The 15,634-nt window shown below is 53.8% G+C and overlaps 1 protein-coding gene across 1 annotated transcript; it reads right to left on the bottom strand.

Annotated features, from left to right (window-relative positions):
• Positions 1-999: 999 nt before the first annotated feature.
• On the bottom strand, positions 1,000-13,969 carry STMN3 (stathmin 3). The gene is made up of 5 exons (XM_086474603.1): positions 13,951-13,969; positions 3,883-3,978; positions 3,263-3,438; positions 1,580-1,771; positions 1,000-1,059 (listed from the first exon to the last, which is right to left on the bottom strand). Exons 1-5 carry the CDS (start codon positions 13,967-13,969, stop codon positions 1,000-1,002), a joined length of 543 nt encoding a protein of 180 aa, XP_086330729.1.
• Positions 13,970-15,634: the final 1,665 nt, after the last annotated feature.

Here is a 15,634-nt window from a genome sequence, read left to right as displayed (position 1 = left end):
GATGGTTATTCTGTTCACTAAAAGGCTATTTCACACCCACGCACCACCTCTATTGGATTTGCTTTCCTACTGGAGTGAAATCTCGTGTTTCGGGAGCACGGGAGAGCCCGCAGAGCCAGCGCCTTCTCCCAAGGCTCCCGCGGAGCTGGGGACGCAGTCGCCATCTGCGGTTCTCCCGGCCAAGACCTCTCGGTCCCCGCTCTGCCGGGGAGAGGGCGGCTCAAGTCTACCGGCTCCTCCAACCAGGGCGCCAGGCGGTGCCTGCCGTGACGGGGACCTCCCGTGAGGTGGCACCCGGCGCCGAGCGCTGGGTGGAGACCCTCAGCCTGCGTCCACACGGGCCATCAAAGGATCCCCCGAAGATGAGGACTTTGGGTCACTGCCTGCCTGGGCTGGCTCCAGAGGGAGCCACGAGAGGGGGGGGGGGGGGTCTGCACGCCACGACTCCTGAGCCATCCCGTCCCTCTCTCATTCCTCTCTCCTGGCAAACCTGGGGCTGTTCCCTGTTCCGCTCCACACACAGAAATTATCACTTACTTCCCATCATTCTGAAACTGATATTTGGCTCAGAGCAAACACCAAGAGGGGTAAAAGCCCCGGATAAGAAATCCGTATCTCCGTGACACTGCTGGTTGAATTTATTAATATCTTAATTATTTTTTTACATCGGTTTAAGAAATATTTGTTTTAAAAAAGGACAAAACCCTCCAAAGAAGCTGTTTGATTGACTGATCGATCGATTGTTTCTCTATTCCATGTGAACTAGTCGCTATTCTGCTTAGAGATCCCTATGATCTGTGAATCCCCACGAGTACTGACGATTAAGGATGCAGAGATAGAGAAGCGTGTAGCTGGGGGACAAACACCAGGGAGGGGGGGGGGAACGGGACGGGACGGAGAACCGAAGGTCGCATCTAGACAAACGAAATAAAATGTGTTGGTTGGTCGATTGGTCGGTTTGTTAACAGGAATCAGGTGCTAGAGGTGTAGAAAAGCCCTTTATCCAGAGATCTCCTCCCGCTGTTCCTTGTTCCTGCGAACTTCAGCTGCGTGCAGTTCCTGCAAAGACGGGAGAGACGACACCAGGCTCACCCTTTCTGCAGTCTCTGGTTTCCTCCTCTCCTGCACACGGGTTTGCAGCGGAAAAAAACCAACAAAAAAAGACCAGTTTCCCACCCGACACCCCCCGAGGACGGTGGGTTACGCCTGCAGGGAGCGAAGCATCTCACCCGCGGGAGCCCAGAGGCGACGCAAACCTACAGCCAACGTGGCCACGGCTCCTCGCTGCGAAGCCCCTCGGCCACGCAGCCCCTGGCCACGGAGTGGGCCTGATCCTGTGCCTTTGAGCTTGCGCTGATCGAGATCCGCCCGAGGGGATTTTCTCTACTGACCTTGAAGGACACATTCCCCCTCTCCTCGTGCTGCTCCGGAGCGGAGCTGCTCCACAGCCCGCTGGCCACCAGCCACAAAACACCCGCTCCCTTGTGCCCATCGCTCTGGGATGACCCCTCAGGGACCAGACCCCAAACCCCTCTGTGGGTGTCAGCGCCCAGCCCTCCCCCGGGGGCATCGCACTCGCCTTCTCGCGGAGCCGCTCCCTCAAGGCGGCGAGATGTGCTTCGCGGATCTCCCTGCTCAGCTCCATCTTGTAGTTGAGCTTCTCCTCGGCCAGGCGGCTGAAGTTGTTGTTCTCCTCCAGCGCCTTGTGCAGCACCTCCCGCTCGTGTTCCCGCTTCTCCGCCAGCTGCTTCAGCACCTGCGCCTCCTGGGTCTGCCGAGGCAAGGGGTCGGGAGGGCTGTGAGGCGCCCGCAGAGGCTCTGCTGGCCCTCAGAGGGGCTTTCCGACCATCTCCTCTGCTCAAAACCCCTCTGCCACCCCTCTCCATCCCATAACGTTCTTGCTTGGAAGACTCTTCGACCCCTTTGTCCTGCTCTGGGGCAATGTTTGCTGGGTCTGGTGGAGGGGATGCAACGCTGCGCTCGCCGGCTCGGCAAAACCGAGGTGACAGTGTGCGGGTGCAGGGTCCCCTCCCCGAGCTTCACCTCATTCTTTGAATCATTTCAGCTCGCTCTCCCCGTACCTACCAACATCTTGTTTCGGTGCTGCTTTTCTCCTTTCCAACCGTTTTCACCAGGAGACATTTTATTCAGCAGTGACAACGCAACGTGGCACAGCCAGGCTGGGCTGAGGTTTGGAGCTCAAGTCTGGTGGGTGACCAACTGCCACCTCTCCTGCAGCACAGTCTAGGCTGGGGACTGAGCTGTTGGAGAGTAGCGCAGGGGAAAGGGACCTGGGGGTCCTGGTGGGCAGCAGGATGCCCGTGAGCCAGCAAGGTGCCCTCGTGGCCAAGAAGGCCAATGGCACCCTGGGGTGGATTAGAAGGGCGAGGGTCAGTAGGTCGAGAGAGGTTCTCCTCCCCCTCTGCTCTGCCCTGGTGAGACCCCATCTGGAATAGTGTGTCCAGTTCTGAGCCCCTCAGGTCAAGAAGGACGGGGAACTGCTGGAAAGAGTCCAGCACAAAGCCACAAAGGTGATGAAGGGGGTGGAACATCTCCCTCATGATGAAAGGCTGAGGGAGCTGGGGCTCTTGAGCTTGGAGAAGAGACTGAGGGGTGACCTCCTCAATGGTTATAAATACGTAAAGGGCGAGTGTCAGGAGGATGGAGCCGGGCTCTTCTTGGTGATGGCCAATGACAGGACAAGGGGCAATGGGTGCAAACTGGAGCACAGGAGGTTCCACATGAACATAAGGAAGAACTTTTTCACTGTGAGGGTGACAGAGCCCTGGAACAGGCTGCCCAGAGAGGGTGTGGAGTCTCCTTCTCTGGAGACTTTCAAAACCCGCCTGGACGCGTTCCTGTGTGACCTACTCTAAGTGGTCCTGCTCTGGCAGTGGGGTTGGACTAGATGGTCTTTTGAGGTCCCTTCCAACCCCTGCCATTCTGTGATTCTGTGTGACAGCTGGTGAGGACTGCCTCCGCAGCCAGGTCACGTGCAGGGGACCAAGAGGACCCCATACCATGTGCTTTTGAGAACAGGAGGACGATGATGATCATCATCGCCAATTCCCTGCCTAAACCAGGCTGCAGAACCTCACTCCATGACTCCCGTGTCTCACCTGACAATGCACAGTGGAATATAACAAGTGTAAGACCACTATTTCCAGCCATTTTAGATTGCTCCTGCGAAGCCAGTTTTAGGGTTTGGTGCAATTAGTACCCGTCACAGAAAAGTCACTGCTTCTGCAGGACATCTCGTTACCTTCCTCCTCTCTTCTGCAGCCTCCAGCCTCCTCTGCAGCTCCTCCAGGGACAGGTCCTTCTTCTTAGGGGGGGAGGAAAGGATTGGGCTCTCGGGAGATAAATCTGAAGGGGACTTCAGGATCACTTCGAAGCTCTGGCCTGATGCCCTCTTATCCAGCTGCTTCACCTCCATATCTTTGAGAGGAAAAAAAAACCAACAGAGGCTCTGTGGACCTGTGACACTCAGGAGAGCGTTCACCTGAGAGCACCGAGCTCTTCACATAGGAATTAGGGTGTTCCCACGTCCTGACCTGGGTGATTTTGTCCTATTTCCAAAATTTCCACACTCCTGATCAGCTTCACACCCCCCCGCCGCCCAAATCAATTTAAATTCACAGCATCATGACAGAAAGGCCGCACTGCTGTCAGCACCCCCGTGTGCCGCCCCAGGCCAAAGCAGCAGGGCCTTGCTGGGAAAATCAGGGTTATGTTAATAAAATAAACTATGAAAGGAGACGAAACAGAAAGACCCGGGGTTGAGACACGGATGGCTGCGCCGGGGTCAACAGCCCAGGGCGCCGACGGGCTCCCACGTGGCCAGCAGAAGCGTCGTGGAAATGGTGGGCGCAGGTCACGTACCTCCATACTGGTAGATGGTGTTAGGATGGGGCTGGGTGTGGAAACAGGAGCAGATGAGGGAGAGCAGAGAGAGCTCCTTCATTTTCTCCTTGTAGGCTGGAAAATAAGAAATAGCAATGAGAAGAGAATCTAACAGCAGCGGCAGCTCTGTTTCATGGAGAAAAGAAGCAGGTAGACAGAAGTTAACCCATTTGTAGCTACCGGACTCTACGGAGGCTTTTCCAGGCTGCCATAGCTTGCCAAAAGGTCCCCAAGGAGCATCTGTTCTAGAGCAGACTAAATTAGCTGCCAGGGAAGAGACACAGTACAAATTTACCACATCTAGAGGTACAAGTTTCTCTGCAGGATTTTCTCTCCAAAGGAGCTGAAACGCTGCAGCCCGTGTAGTCAACCACGTCGGGCAGCTGCCCAGACCCTTTCTCCATTCTGCTTCCAGGCTCAGAGGTTCCATGACGCCCATCAACACCCAGAGACGTTGCCCAACCTTGATATTTCACAAATCAGCATTTCTGACAACAAGAGGCAAGCTGCAGTCAGCAATGCGGAGAACAAATGGAGTGAAGAAATGGTTCAGGGTGCTGCTAACGGGGGGAAGGGCTGTAACTCCCCGGGGTGCCGCCTTCCCTGCAGGAGCAGCTGAGGGAGGATGTGAGTGGATTCTGTCATCACCTCGGCCCACGCAGGCGGAGGTTGATACCGGTCTGCAGTCACAGTAAGTGCTGTCCCTGTGAAGGACAGGGAAATACACAATCCCTCCAAGCTCCGCTGCTGGGAGCCCTCCAGTGTGCTCATCACTCCCCTCACTGGAGGACACACCAAGCACCCTTGGGGATTGCACTAATGGCAGCAACGCCCCCCCAGCTCGCAGTGGGTCTGTTTCTGGGGCAATCCTCTCCTGTATTTTTGGGGTTTAGCACATTTAAGAGAGTGAACTGTCAGCACACACTTGACAAAGAACCTCATAAAGTAGAAGGAGCTGAAAGCGGAGAGGTGCTCCAAAGTCCTTTGTCACATCAGCATCACTGCTATGTCGCAGGTCAGCAGCTGATGGCTCAGTGGTGGGTGCTGCTGTCTCACAGATGCTGTGAGGCTCTGCCCTGGACCGGCTGCTCAGGGGACATCCAGGCACATGGGGACAGAGTCTTCATGGCTGTGTGTCCTGCCAAACCTGCCCTGAGCCTCCTTGTGCTGTCCTGCCTCCTGCCTCCACCACAGGGCACAGGCAACCTGATGTGGGCCTTGGCTCTGCCTCTGGATTTCCTTGGGCTTCTGGTCTTGGTTTGTCCCTTCCTTACCGAGCTCCTGTTTTGACCTCCAGCCAGAAGAGGATCTGCAACCTGGCTGCCAATGCCACCTCCATAGCCAGACCCTCCACCGGGCCAGGAAAGGGAAATCCTCAAAACTTTTGTGATATGAAAAGGCATCAGAGGCAGAGAAATTTTGAAAAAAACCCACCCATCCTGTGTACCATATGCCCGCAGGAACACCTTTCAGATCTTCTCTGCTTTCCCACAGATACTCAGGTGGGAAAAGAGTGGTTGCATATGCCTACTTCATACTTGCACTTATTTTTCTTCCTAGGTGTAGAACTTCATCCTAACGAACACCCTCCTTTTGCTAACCAACAGTCACTCAAGCTCAGATCTTTATTGAACGTTTTCTCCACATTCTGATTTTAATACCCTTCCCAGTTCTGCTGCTATATGTAAATAGGAACGGTTTAGATCAGCAGCGCCAGCCGCAGAGCAGGACATCTTTGATTTTGTTTTTAATGAAAAAAGTCTTTGGAAAGCCACGAGTTGTGGCATGCAGCAGCGAGCTAACGTATCTCATAATGTGCTGCCAAGAGCCCCGAGGAGGGCCCCCTGGACCAAATGAGGGACCTTATCAGTTCATGCAAACAAACCACGCACCGAGGCCGTTGCTCCACCGTTATGTCTGCCCTTGGGTGAAACCAAGAGATGAAGCAGATGTGCCCCGCCCCGACCCACTCGTTTAAATGTCCCCTAGCACTTGTGGCAGAGCACCGTGTCATTTCATCACTCGAATTTCGGTGGTTCTGCCCAGTACTGGTTTCTCAGCCCTCTATGTCAATGAGCATATGCTGCAGCCCCCGCCCTTCAGGAAGTCTGTGGTGGGGATTTCCTGTGGGGGATCTCAGCTGGACTGAGGCCCCTGGACAGGACGACTTCGACCTTGAGAGGATTCCAGTCTACCCGTGAGAAAACAGACAGGAGCAAGAAGAGCTGCAGCTGCAAGATAAGCAAGTCCTGAGAAAGTGTCGACTACAAGACAAGGCGTACGTGTCCTTTTGGCAGAAGAGCTGAGTTATAATGAACAGTGCAAATAACAAATGATAAGATTGTATAACAATTCTGAACCAATTAGAAAGAGACACATCTGGGAAAGCTAAGGGGAAAGAGAGTATAAATGAACAGGCAATAAAGGCTTTTGGACTAAGAGGCTTTCAAAAAGATTTGTTGTCTTGTCGCTTTGTCCGTCTTAACCGCGACAATTTCCCATTCCATTGGGGTCTCCCCTGTGCCCCTTTCCTGTCTGTAGAGCAAACTGACCGTCCCTCTCCATCCATGACAAGAAAGGGAGCGGGAGGACAAACGGACACCGCTTCGCCGAGCGGCGGCGGGGCTTTAACGAGCCAGGAGGGTGCTGGGCCTCCTCCTCCCGCCGCTGGAGCCTGCAGCTGCCCCCGGCGCCCGCCCTCGGAACCGGTGAGCGGCCTGCGGGCACACGGCTCGGGGCAGCGGGGCTGGGAGCTGCCGGGGCACCGGCGGGAGAAGATCCCCCAGAGCCTCCCCCCGCCGGGCAGCCCTCGCCGCCGGGCGAACCCGCGAGCGGGAGGGACGGGGAAAGCGGCGCGAAGGGCGGCGGCGGCCCGAGGGCCCCCGGGCCGGTACCGGGGAGGGTCCGCTCGGGGCCGGCACCCCCGCCCGGGAGCTGTCCGTTCAGCACCACACCCGGGAGCTGTCCGTTCAGCACCGCCCACCCGGGAGCTGTCCGTTCAGCACCATCCGGGAACTGTCCGCTCAGCACCACCCATGGGGGGGGCCGTCCGTTCGACACCCCCCCCCCAGCTGTCCGTTCACCCCCCTCAGCTGTCCGTTCACCCCCCTCAGCTGTCCGTTCCCCCCCCAGCTGTCCGTTCAGCCCCCCCAGCTGTCCGTTCACCCCCCCCAGCTGTCCGTTCACCCCCCTCAGCTGTCCGTTCCCCCCCCAGCTGTCCGCTTCCCCCCCCAGCTGTCCGTTCAGCCCCCCCAGCTGTCCGTTCACCCCCCCCAGCTGTCCGTTCACCCCCCTCAAGCCGTCCGTTCAGCCCCCCCAGCTGTCCGTTCACCCCCCTAGCTCTTTGTTCACCCCCCCGAGCTGTCCGTTCACACCCCCCCAGCTGTCCATTCAGCCCCCCCCGAGCCGTTCACTCAGCACCACGCCACCCCCAAGCAGCGCCAAGGCCAGGGGGCTTCAGCACGAAGAGGGGGAAGGAGCGACCCCTGAAGAAATCACCCCTGAACCACGCCGTGAAATGAATGAGAGAAAGAAATGGAGCCCCCAGACACTCCCCCCCCCAGCCAGCGGTGACACCCGTGGGGCCCAGGAGCACCCACAGCGATGCCCTCGTCCTCAAGCACTTTCAATCCAGCACGTTCGGGCAGTACGTGTGTCCAGCACACTGTTAACAGGCTCATATGAGACAAGGCACCCTGTGAGGAGAGGCAGAGCCTCTGATTCAGTAAATGAGAGTACAAAAGACAAGTTCGGCGTCACTATCTACAGAACTGTGTCAATGAAGATCAAACCCGAGATCTCCTGAAGCAAGACAATGTCTCTGTCACAGCTGCATCAGAGAGGGCACGCTTAAAACTCTCAGGGGTAAAAGATCAGCATTGCAAAGCTCAGCAGTACTTCAGAAGTATCCACGCTCACATTTTTGGGAACGTTTTTATGCCAGTGGACAAAATCCTTGAACCAAGACAAGACAGCTGGCTGGCCAGAATATGACATGGCCAACAAGTCCCTTCGAGGAAAGACTGCATGTTGTCCGGTGCACGAATGTACATGTTTTAAGAACAACTAAATAGGAAATGCTGAACTTCTAATGTAAGCATCTATTTGCATTTTTTACTTCTGCTAAGTTAGTAAAACCAAATTCAGCTTACACAGAGCAGATGCTGTGTACATGTATGAATTGGCCGGGCTACCTGACACAGCTCCTAAGGGACTGTCTACCAAAGCATCACTGTGGTCTCAGAGGTGCAACAAGAGCTGTGTCTCACTGACGGGTAGGGGGTTGGGACAGGCTGCTTACTCAGGTGTGATTTGCTGATATTTTACATATCTTTTTAGGCAAACACTGCAATAGAAGGATCGGTAGCAAGTTCATTCACTCTGGCATGGTCTTCATCACTGGTTTCAGCTGGGATAGAGCCAATAAGTCACAACACTTCAGTGCCTTCATATTAGAATTGGGGTGAAACATTGCAAACAACTGAATAAAGTGAAGTGAATATAAACTGTAGAAGTTACAGAAAATATATCCGAGGCCCATCCTGTAAAGTTGGGTAAACTTGTGTTTTGTTGGCTTCACAGGACCCCGGGTAGTGATTAAGCTACAATCCTGCCTAAAAAGCTGCAGTCGGTTCCTCAGCATTTCTGAATATTCATGCCCTGTGATCAGCACAGTCTGATCCTGCCCTGTTTATTTTCCATCGCACCCCCCATGCAACAATTCATCTTTATCAAAAGTTTTCATCTCACTTTGCTCTGCGCTGAATATATTGCCAGGAGAAGATGGCAGATATCCCGGGCCTTCACCAAGCCACCAAGAGGGTCAGGGTGCTCTCGGCTTGCTTTCTCTCTAGCGACTCATTTCCCGTGCTCCCTCTAGTGCTGTCCAACACAAACTGCACTTCCACGGCCCTACTGCTTCGCATGAGCGCGATACCCGGCATTTATCCGTGTAAACTGTTTATCTCCAAGTGAACCCTCGGAGACAGCACCCAGCTGCTCCCCCAGCAGCTGCAGTGCAGGAGATGGAGGAACGGCTGGGGACGGGTGTGGTGCGTGAGCAACAGGAACCATCTTCCCGCTCGCGACGAGCCTGGACTGTGGGGCTCACCACCTATTATTCATTAAAAAGTCGTGTTCTCTGCTTCCGAACCAGATAAAATCAAACTGTAGGCTGTTTGAGCAGCCTATGGTCTTGCTCAGCGTTTCACCACGTCCAGCAAAACGGCCCAGCATTTAGGCACAACACCAAGACAGTCAGTCATGATGAACCAGAGGCACAGCCAGACTAATTTATGTGAATTCAGGCAAGCTAAATGGATGAGACTGGATGTGCTACGTCTGATAGCAAGGTCAAAGGAAGGTTATTACAAGAAAATAATTTGGTTTGCGACGATGACTGGAGAAGTAAGAATTGCTTCCATAAAGAAGATTATATCATAAACCATGACAACAGTCCCATTATAGATGTAGCCAAAGCACAAGCAGAAGGCAGAGAAGCTAGAGAGACAGGGAACGAGTCCTTCAGCACAAAGACTGCAATGCCATGCACACGCCAAAAGCAACCACAGTCCTCAATAAGCCTGGAGAGTGCAACAGACCCCAGATATTCTCACCTGCCATGAATCCTATCGTAAAAATAATGGCCAGACCTTCACTTCAGTCTAACTCGCTTCCATCTTCTTGCTCCCCAACTTCCAAAACAGGTCAGCAGGAGAACTCACACAACCAGAAAACACCAGTGGGTTTGGGGTTTTTTTCAGACCAGTGGTTGTACCCCACACTGACCCCATACACCATCTCAGCTGCTCACTACGAGATCTGAGGCCCAGCAGTTACCGTGGGCTCCTGTGGAATCGTCCATGAGAACAGGCAGATGTGAGGGTGCCTCTGCCTTTTGCCGGACAGCTGCTAAACTATCACCCAGGAACTTCCCCCTCGGTTTCATTTGGGGCTCATGAACGCCACATCAGCCCGTGTTATCCACAGCCAATGGATTAGCACGTCACTGAAGCTCTAGCACTGGAACATCTGGACTGCCCGCAGGAAAATAACCAGGGAAATCTCCTCTCCTGCTGGCTCAGCAAGAGAGAAGGGCCCAAGCTGTGCAGCAGAGACCCGGCAGCCGGGGCTGGGCGGGAAGGAGGGAGGCATGGCCTGGGTTGATGAAGCAGAGGAAGGAGCCAACTGGAGGCAGCTGTCCCAGAGCGTCCATGGATTTGGGGCAAACGTAGGTTCAGATGGTCAGGGTTGGATGAGGCAAAGAGCTACAAAGAAGCTGGGGGCTGGATAAGGCAGCAGTTCACGACACAAAGACAGAAGGCCAATGCCATGATGTGTCAGGTACAGACACGCTGTGTGACCACAGAGAGTCATTTGGTCTCTTTAGATCTTGGGTTCCTTTGCACTAACTGAGGATGATCGTACTTGTCCATTACACAGCGGTATTATTTGTATACACACATCCAGAGAACACACGATTCTCTAGTACGGCACTGAACACGTAGAGGTACCTTGAAAGAACAAAAGGATTGTTTGGAAACATGCCGAGCAGCTCTTCACCGGTGGGGATGTGTCAAAGTGCCACAGCACGTGCACATGGTCTTTGGTTGCTCTCTAGCTCTTTGGTATTTCAAACCACAGGCAAAGATTTGACACTGGTTTAACTCCCCACTGGGTAGGAGACTTTTTTTGAAAACATAAGCTTACGTCTGGAAGAGTAAAGCCCACACCAGTAGGGCAACTGGGTGGGACTAGCCAGGCCCGTTGTTTCCAGCTAATTTAGGGGCATAGAAGTTTTAGTGAGCTTCAGGTCCCTCCAAGTGTTGTCATCAAGGATGGCCAGCCCCATTCACCCTAAGAAAGCCTGAAACTTCAATCCATCCTGCTGCTCACCCTGCTGTCACAATGGTCTCGTTTGCAGCCCACCAGTTGCCACACCAGACCACCAAACCTCAGCTTTTCCTTTGCAGAAGGAGAACGTGTTCATCTGATGAAACAATGCACTCACCAGATCTGAACCAACATTGATTGGCTCCCAGAAAGGGCTCTTTTGAGATATCTAAGGGAGCCTCATAGAGTCTACATGGTGCCATCAAAGAAGACAGCATTTATGTTTTAGAAAGAACAAATATTTTCCAAGGATTTAGATCCCTCGTTTGGATACAGCAGTAAATATATATATAATGCCTACAATAAATTCTTTTGGCTTGTAAAACTGAAGTCCCAATAAAAGTACCCTAAATTTCTAAGGCCCTATAGACCCCATGAACACCTGAAGAAAACAGTGATTTCCTGAGAACACAGAGAGGTGGAGAGCTTGATAGAAAGGGCTCTGACCCTCCCGCATGGGCAGCAGAAGTGTCAGGACAGGGCAATACCGCATGATGTCCACCAGTCCCATCAAAAGAAAGGATTAAGGGGACAAGCCAGACCTATGTGAAGTCACACAACTCCCACATTTCAGTGTAGGAGGGGAAAACCTCGGGATCTGTCAAGGTGCATTTACCGTGCCCAGTCGGGAGGCCAGGAATGACAAACCAGTGTTTCCTCTTGGCTCCACCTTCTCAGACACGCTAATGTCGGAGAAAAGCCCACGAGGCTGTCACCTTGCTGCATCATTTCATAATCTCCCATCTCTTTATTCAACCCAGGTGCCTACAGACGGGGCGGGGGAAAGCTCCGTAGCCCTGCAGAGTCCAGCCAGACACCCCTTCTGCGGCGCACAAAGGCACAAAGCCTTGTGCAGACGCCGTGGGGAGGAGGTGCGAGGGCTCTGCCCCTGCAAGCTCTGCCCGGCAGCAGGGCCAGCACCGCAGCTGAGCCTGCACTGAGCATGTGCCGCCCATTCCGCTCGCTCGAGCACCAACAGCGACCACCACGGCCAGGAGAAAACGCCTGAGCTGGCGGGGAGAAAAGAGAGAGGACGGCTGGGCTGGGGGAAGCAAGCCTCGTTTCTCTTCATCCCAGGGATTTGTTTGTTTGTTCAAACAAACCCAAGACAATCTCCCCACGGGGGATAAACCCCTGGGCACCAGCTGCAGACAATTGCAGCTGCTCTCCCTTCTGCACGGATTTGCTTTTGCTGCGGATAAAGAAGAAAATAATGAAGCAAGCCAGCAGGACTCTTTCCTTAAATCAAGGATTTGCTCGCCTTTTTCTCCTGCCGCTCCAGGCTACTCTCCATTCCTGTCCAAGTGCTGCAGGCGATGGGGAGCAGCTCCCTGCAAAGGGAGCTGGGTGAGGCTCAGCTCCCTTGGCAAACCTTGCCCTATGCTCTTTCCTCCTGTCACAGCCCTGGTTTCCCGCGACTTTCTACTCCTTGAAATTGTTTCCCTGCTTGATCTGAGCCACCAGGATGCACGGCTTCTCTGAAGCACGCGCTTCTTCGTGATCCTCAGTCTCCTTTGACAGCAAAACTGCATCTCTGGGAATACGCCATAGGCGTGTGGTGGGTTGGGAGGGTGAGAATGCACCAACTGGAAACCGCCCGTTATGCCTACGCGTGTTTCAGCTGCCACCCCGTCCATCTCAAGTTCGATGCAACCTTGGCTCAGATGGCTGGGAAGTCTGAGCGCTCCCTCCCACCCCCACTCGGCAAACGAGGTCCAATCCTGTGCTGGTCGGGCAGGCAGGAGGATGGGTGGGACCTCCGGAGCGTGCGCTGCCGCACACGTTCATTGAGACAGGGAGAGTCGCAGAAATATGGACAGAGATACAATAGCTGGAGGTTTTCTCTCGTAAAGGCACATTTTTGCAACGCTGCTTTAGCAGCTTTAATTGCATGCAAAGCCCACTCGGGATCAGCTGCGCCCTTACAGCCCCCCCCCCTCCCCCTCCATCTCTCTGTCCTTCTCTCCCCTGCATCTACTGGTCTTTTTAAAGGAAAAAGGGATAGAAAACGCACAGCAGGAGACACGGGCAAAGGCCAGTGAAAGAAGCGTGGCCTGGTCTCCTCCCTGCTGGGGGGTGGGGGGCACAAAGCACTGCCCACGTCTCCTTTTTGTCTGCTCTCCCTGTTCAGCCCTATGTCCCAGCCCTCCAGGGTTTAGCCGCCCCCGCCCAAGCCCCTCTTCGTGGACTGCAGAATTCAGAGCCACTTCACGAGAAAACTTGGGCTTTTTTAAAGAAAAAGACCCCCTAAACCCACCCGCTGTTCATTGTACCATTCCAGGCTTTTCTTCTCCTTCACCCATGTTCCCAGTTTCAGCCATTTGAATCCCTCCTCCCCAGTTAAAAGGGCCAAGACGCATCTTTAGGAAACGGCTGGACCGAAGTAGCAGAGCGTCCTCGGGGCAGCCTGCCAGCCTGCAGCCAAACCCCAGCCCGGAGCCAGGCTCCTGGGCGGCAGCGCTGGGATTCCCGTTCTTGCTGCAGGAGGGAGGAAGGGCTTCCCTTGCAGCATTTGATTTCACTCAACGCCATCAGAGGACCGCTCCCCTGTAGCACCTTCTAACGAAGAAACGCGAGCTGTGGAAGAAATCTAGGGATGGGAAGCCCTGAGAATACACAGAAACCCACCCAGGTTTTTCTGGTTGGGTTTGGGGGATTTTCTAGGGCATTACTGTCAGCCTCTTGTCCGTGTCTTTCTTTCCATTACCCATTTAGGCAATACATGATCTTCACAAAACAAAATGCAATTGCTGATTTCTCTGCATCCAGCCACACAGCATGTAAATGTTTCTTAGGAAAAAAAAAAAAAAGAAGCTGTATCACGTTACAAAAATAATAATTAATTGGCATGCAGCAGCATCTCCTCACGGCACGATGTAACGGCAGCAATCTTTTAAATTGGTAAGTTTATCACATGTGTATTCATATTAAAATAAAAAGCCCACCTGCTATCTTGCATCAGAGGGGTGTGCGTATGGGGGAGGAAGGGGAACAATGCTGCCATACCAGCTGCCTCCTCACCACAGAACTCCCCCGAAACGCACGGGAAAAAAAAAAAACACCCCAAACCCCTCAGAATAACGATAAAAGAAATAAACCCTGGCGGATCTATAAGCGGGGCTGATGACAAGCCCCTCCAAAAGATGTCGGTCCTACCTGAGACGGTGCTGGCCATGCTGCTGCGGCGGGAGCGGAGCGGGTGCTGCAGGAGCGCAGGGAGCTGCGGAGGTGCTGCAATGCTGCGGGGAGGGAGGACTGACTCAGCTGGAGGGGGCTGCAGCCATCCGCGGCAGGGAGAGGCTGGAGAGCCCAGAGAAAGGGAAGGGGTGGAAAGAAAAAGCAGGGTCACTAGTTCAGAATATTAATTAGCGTATCGGGCCTCCTTTCCTGGGTGGCTTGGGCGGCAGATCCCTCCCAGGCAAGACTGCCTGCCAGAAACACAGACCCACGGCGGGGAGAGGGGGGGGGCAAGGAGACACACCCAGCTGGGCTCTGGCAAAAAAGAGGATTTTTCCTCCTCTTCCTCCCTTTCTTGTCTGCTCTAGGCAGGCTAAACTGCTTTTTCCCTTGCTGAAAGAAGGAATAAGCACATTCATTGATGTTTATTTTTCTTTCAAATCATCCCTTCCAAGGCGGTGCCCACCCGCAGGGCCAGGTCTGGGGTCTGGCTTAGCCAGGCTGAGGTGTCAAACCCGAACCTTGCGGCAGTTTTGGCGAAGGGAGGAGGGATCCCAGCCAGGCTCGGCATTTTTAGGTGTGTTGGGTTTTGCCCCAGCACTGGGGCACAAAAGGGGCTGCAGTTTAGGGGGGAAACTGCTGTAAAAGTCAAGGAGGAAGAGCAGAATGGAGCCTTTAGAATTCAGGGGGACTTCTCTGGGGTTTTGCCCCCCTTGCCAGGCATCAGGAGCTCTTTTCTTTTCCTTTTCTGCTCTGTTTTCTATCATTTCTACCTTTTCCATTTGTGGCTTTTGCTAGGGGCTGATGCATCTGCGCTTTGGGAGTATCACATCCACATTTGGGACCAAGGAATCTTCCCAGCCCCTCTCGCCACCTGCACCCACCCGCCCGCGGCCGCACAAACCCCACCCCAGGGCCTGCAGTTGCGATCCCACACGACCCTCCCAGCCTCTGGCCCTCGCGTGCCAGGCGTTATCCTGCCGGCTGCACATCCCTCCTGGCTGAACCCCCCCAAATCTCCCAGCACGCTGCAATGCAGACACTCCCAAACGATCCCAGCAGCTGCAGGGAACTACAGGTTGTTGGAGGAGCTGCTGGTGCTCTGGCTTGGCCGGGGGAGAAGCCGCAGGCAGCGCCTGCTAAATTCAATTAAAAAGACAGAGATTTTCTTTTTTTCCTCATTTTTTTCCCCCCAATCTCCAAGGGTCCTATTCCTTCAACACTGTATGAAAAAGTAATCCTAAAAAATAAGTCCAATTCAGAAGAATGCCAACACTACCCACACATCTCCAATGCGTGCTTGGAACAGGAGCGTTTTTATTACCATTAACAGCTGCCTGTTCTGTCCAAGGCTTGTCCCTCTACTTTCTCCCTGGGTTGAATCTCTAAGACTTTCTGGGTTACCTTGAAGCCACCAGGCTGAACAGTGTGTCTTCCAAAACCACTCTCCCCGTCAGCAGACGAAGGCAACTATCCCAGGCTCCCCAATGCTGCAACAACTTCCCCGCTCTGCTGAGGAGGAACTCTGGCTTTGACTGACCCAACAGACCTGAGAGGGTCTGGCTACCTCTTGCAACATTCTGGATCTTCTGGGCATAAATCCCACATGTTTTATTCCTTTTATTTAAAAAAAAAAAAGGTACAGAATGGTTTCAAGGCCCCA

The sequence above is a fragment of the Leptosomus discolor genome, chromosome 17 (genome assembly GCF_034619465.1).
Source record: "Leptosomus discolor isolate bLepDis1 chromosome 17, bLepDis1.hap2, whole genome shotgun sequence".
Classification (NCBI taxonomy): domain Eukaryota; kingdom Metazoa; phylum Chordata; class Aves; order Leptosomiformes; family Leptosomidae; genus Leptosomus; species Leptosomus discolor.
This window is presented reverse-complemented; position numbering and strand designations above follow the sequence as displayed.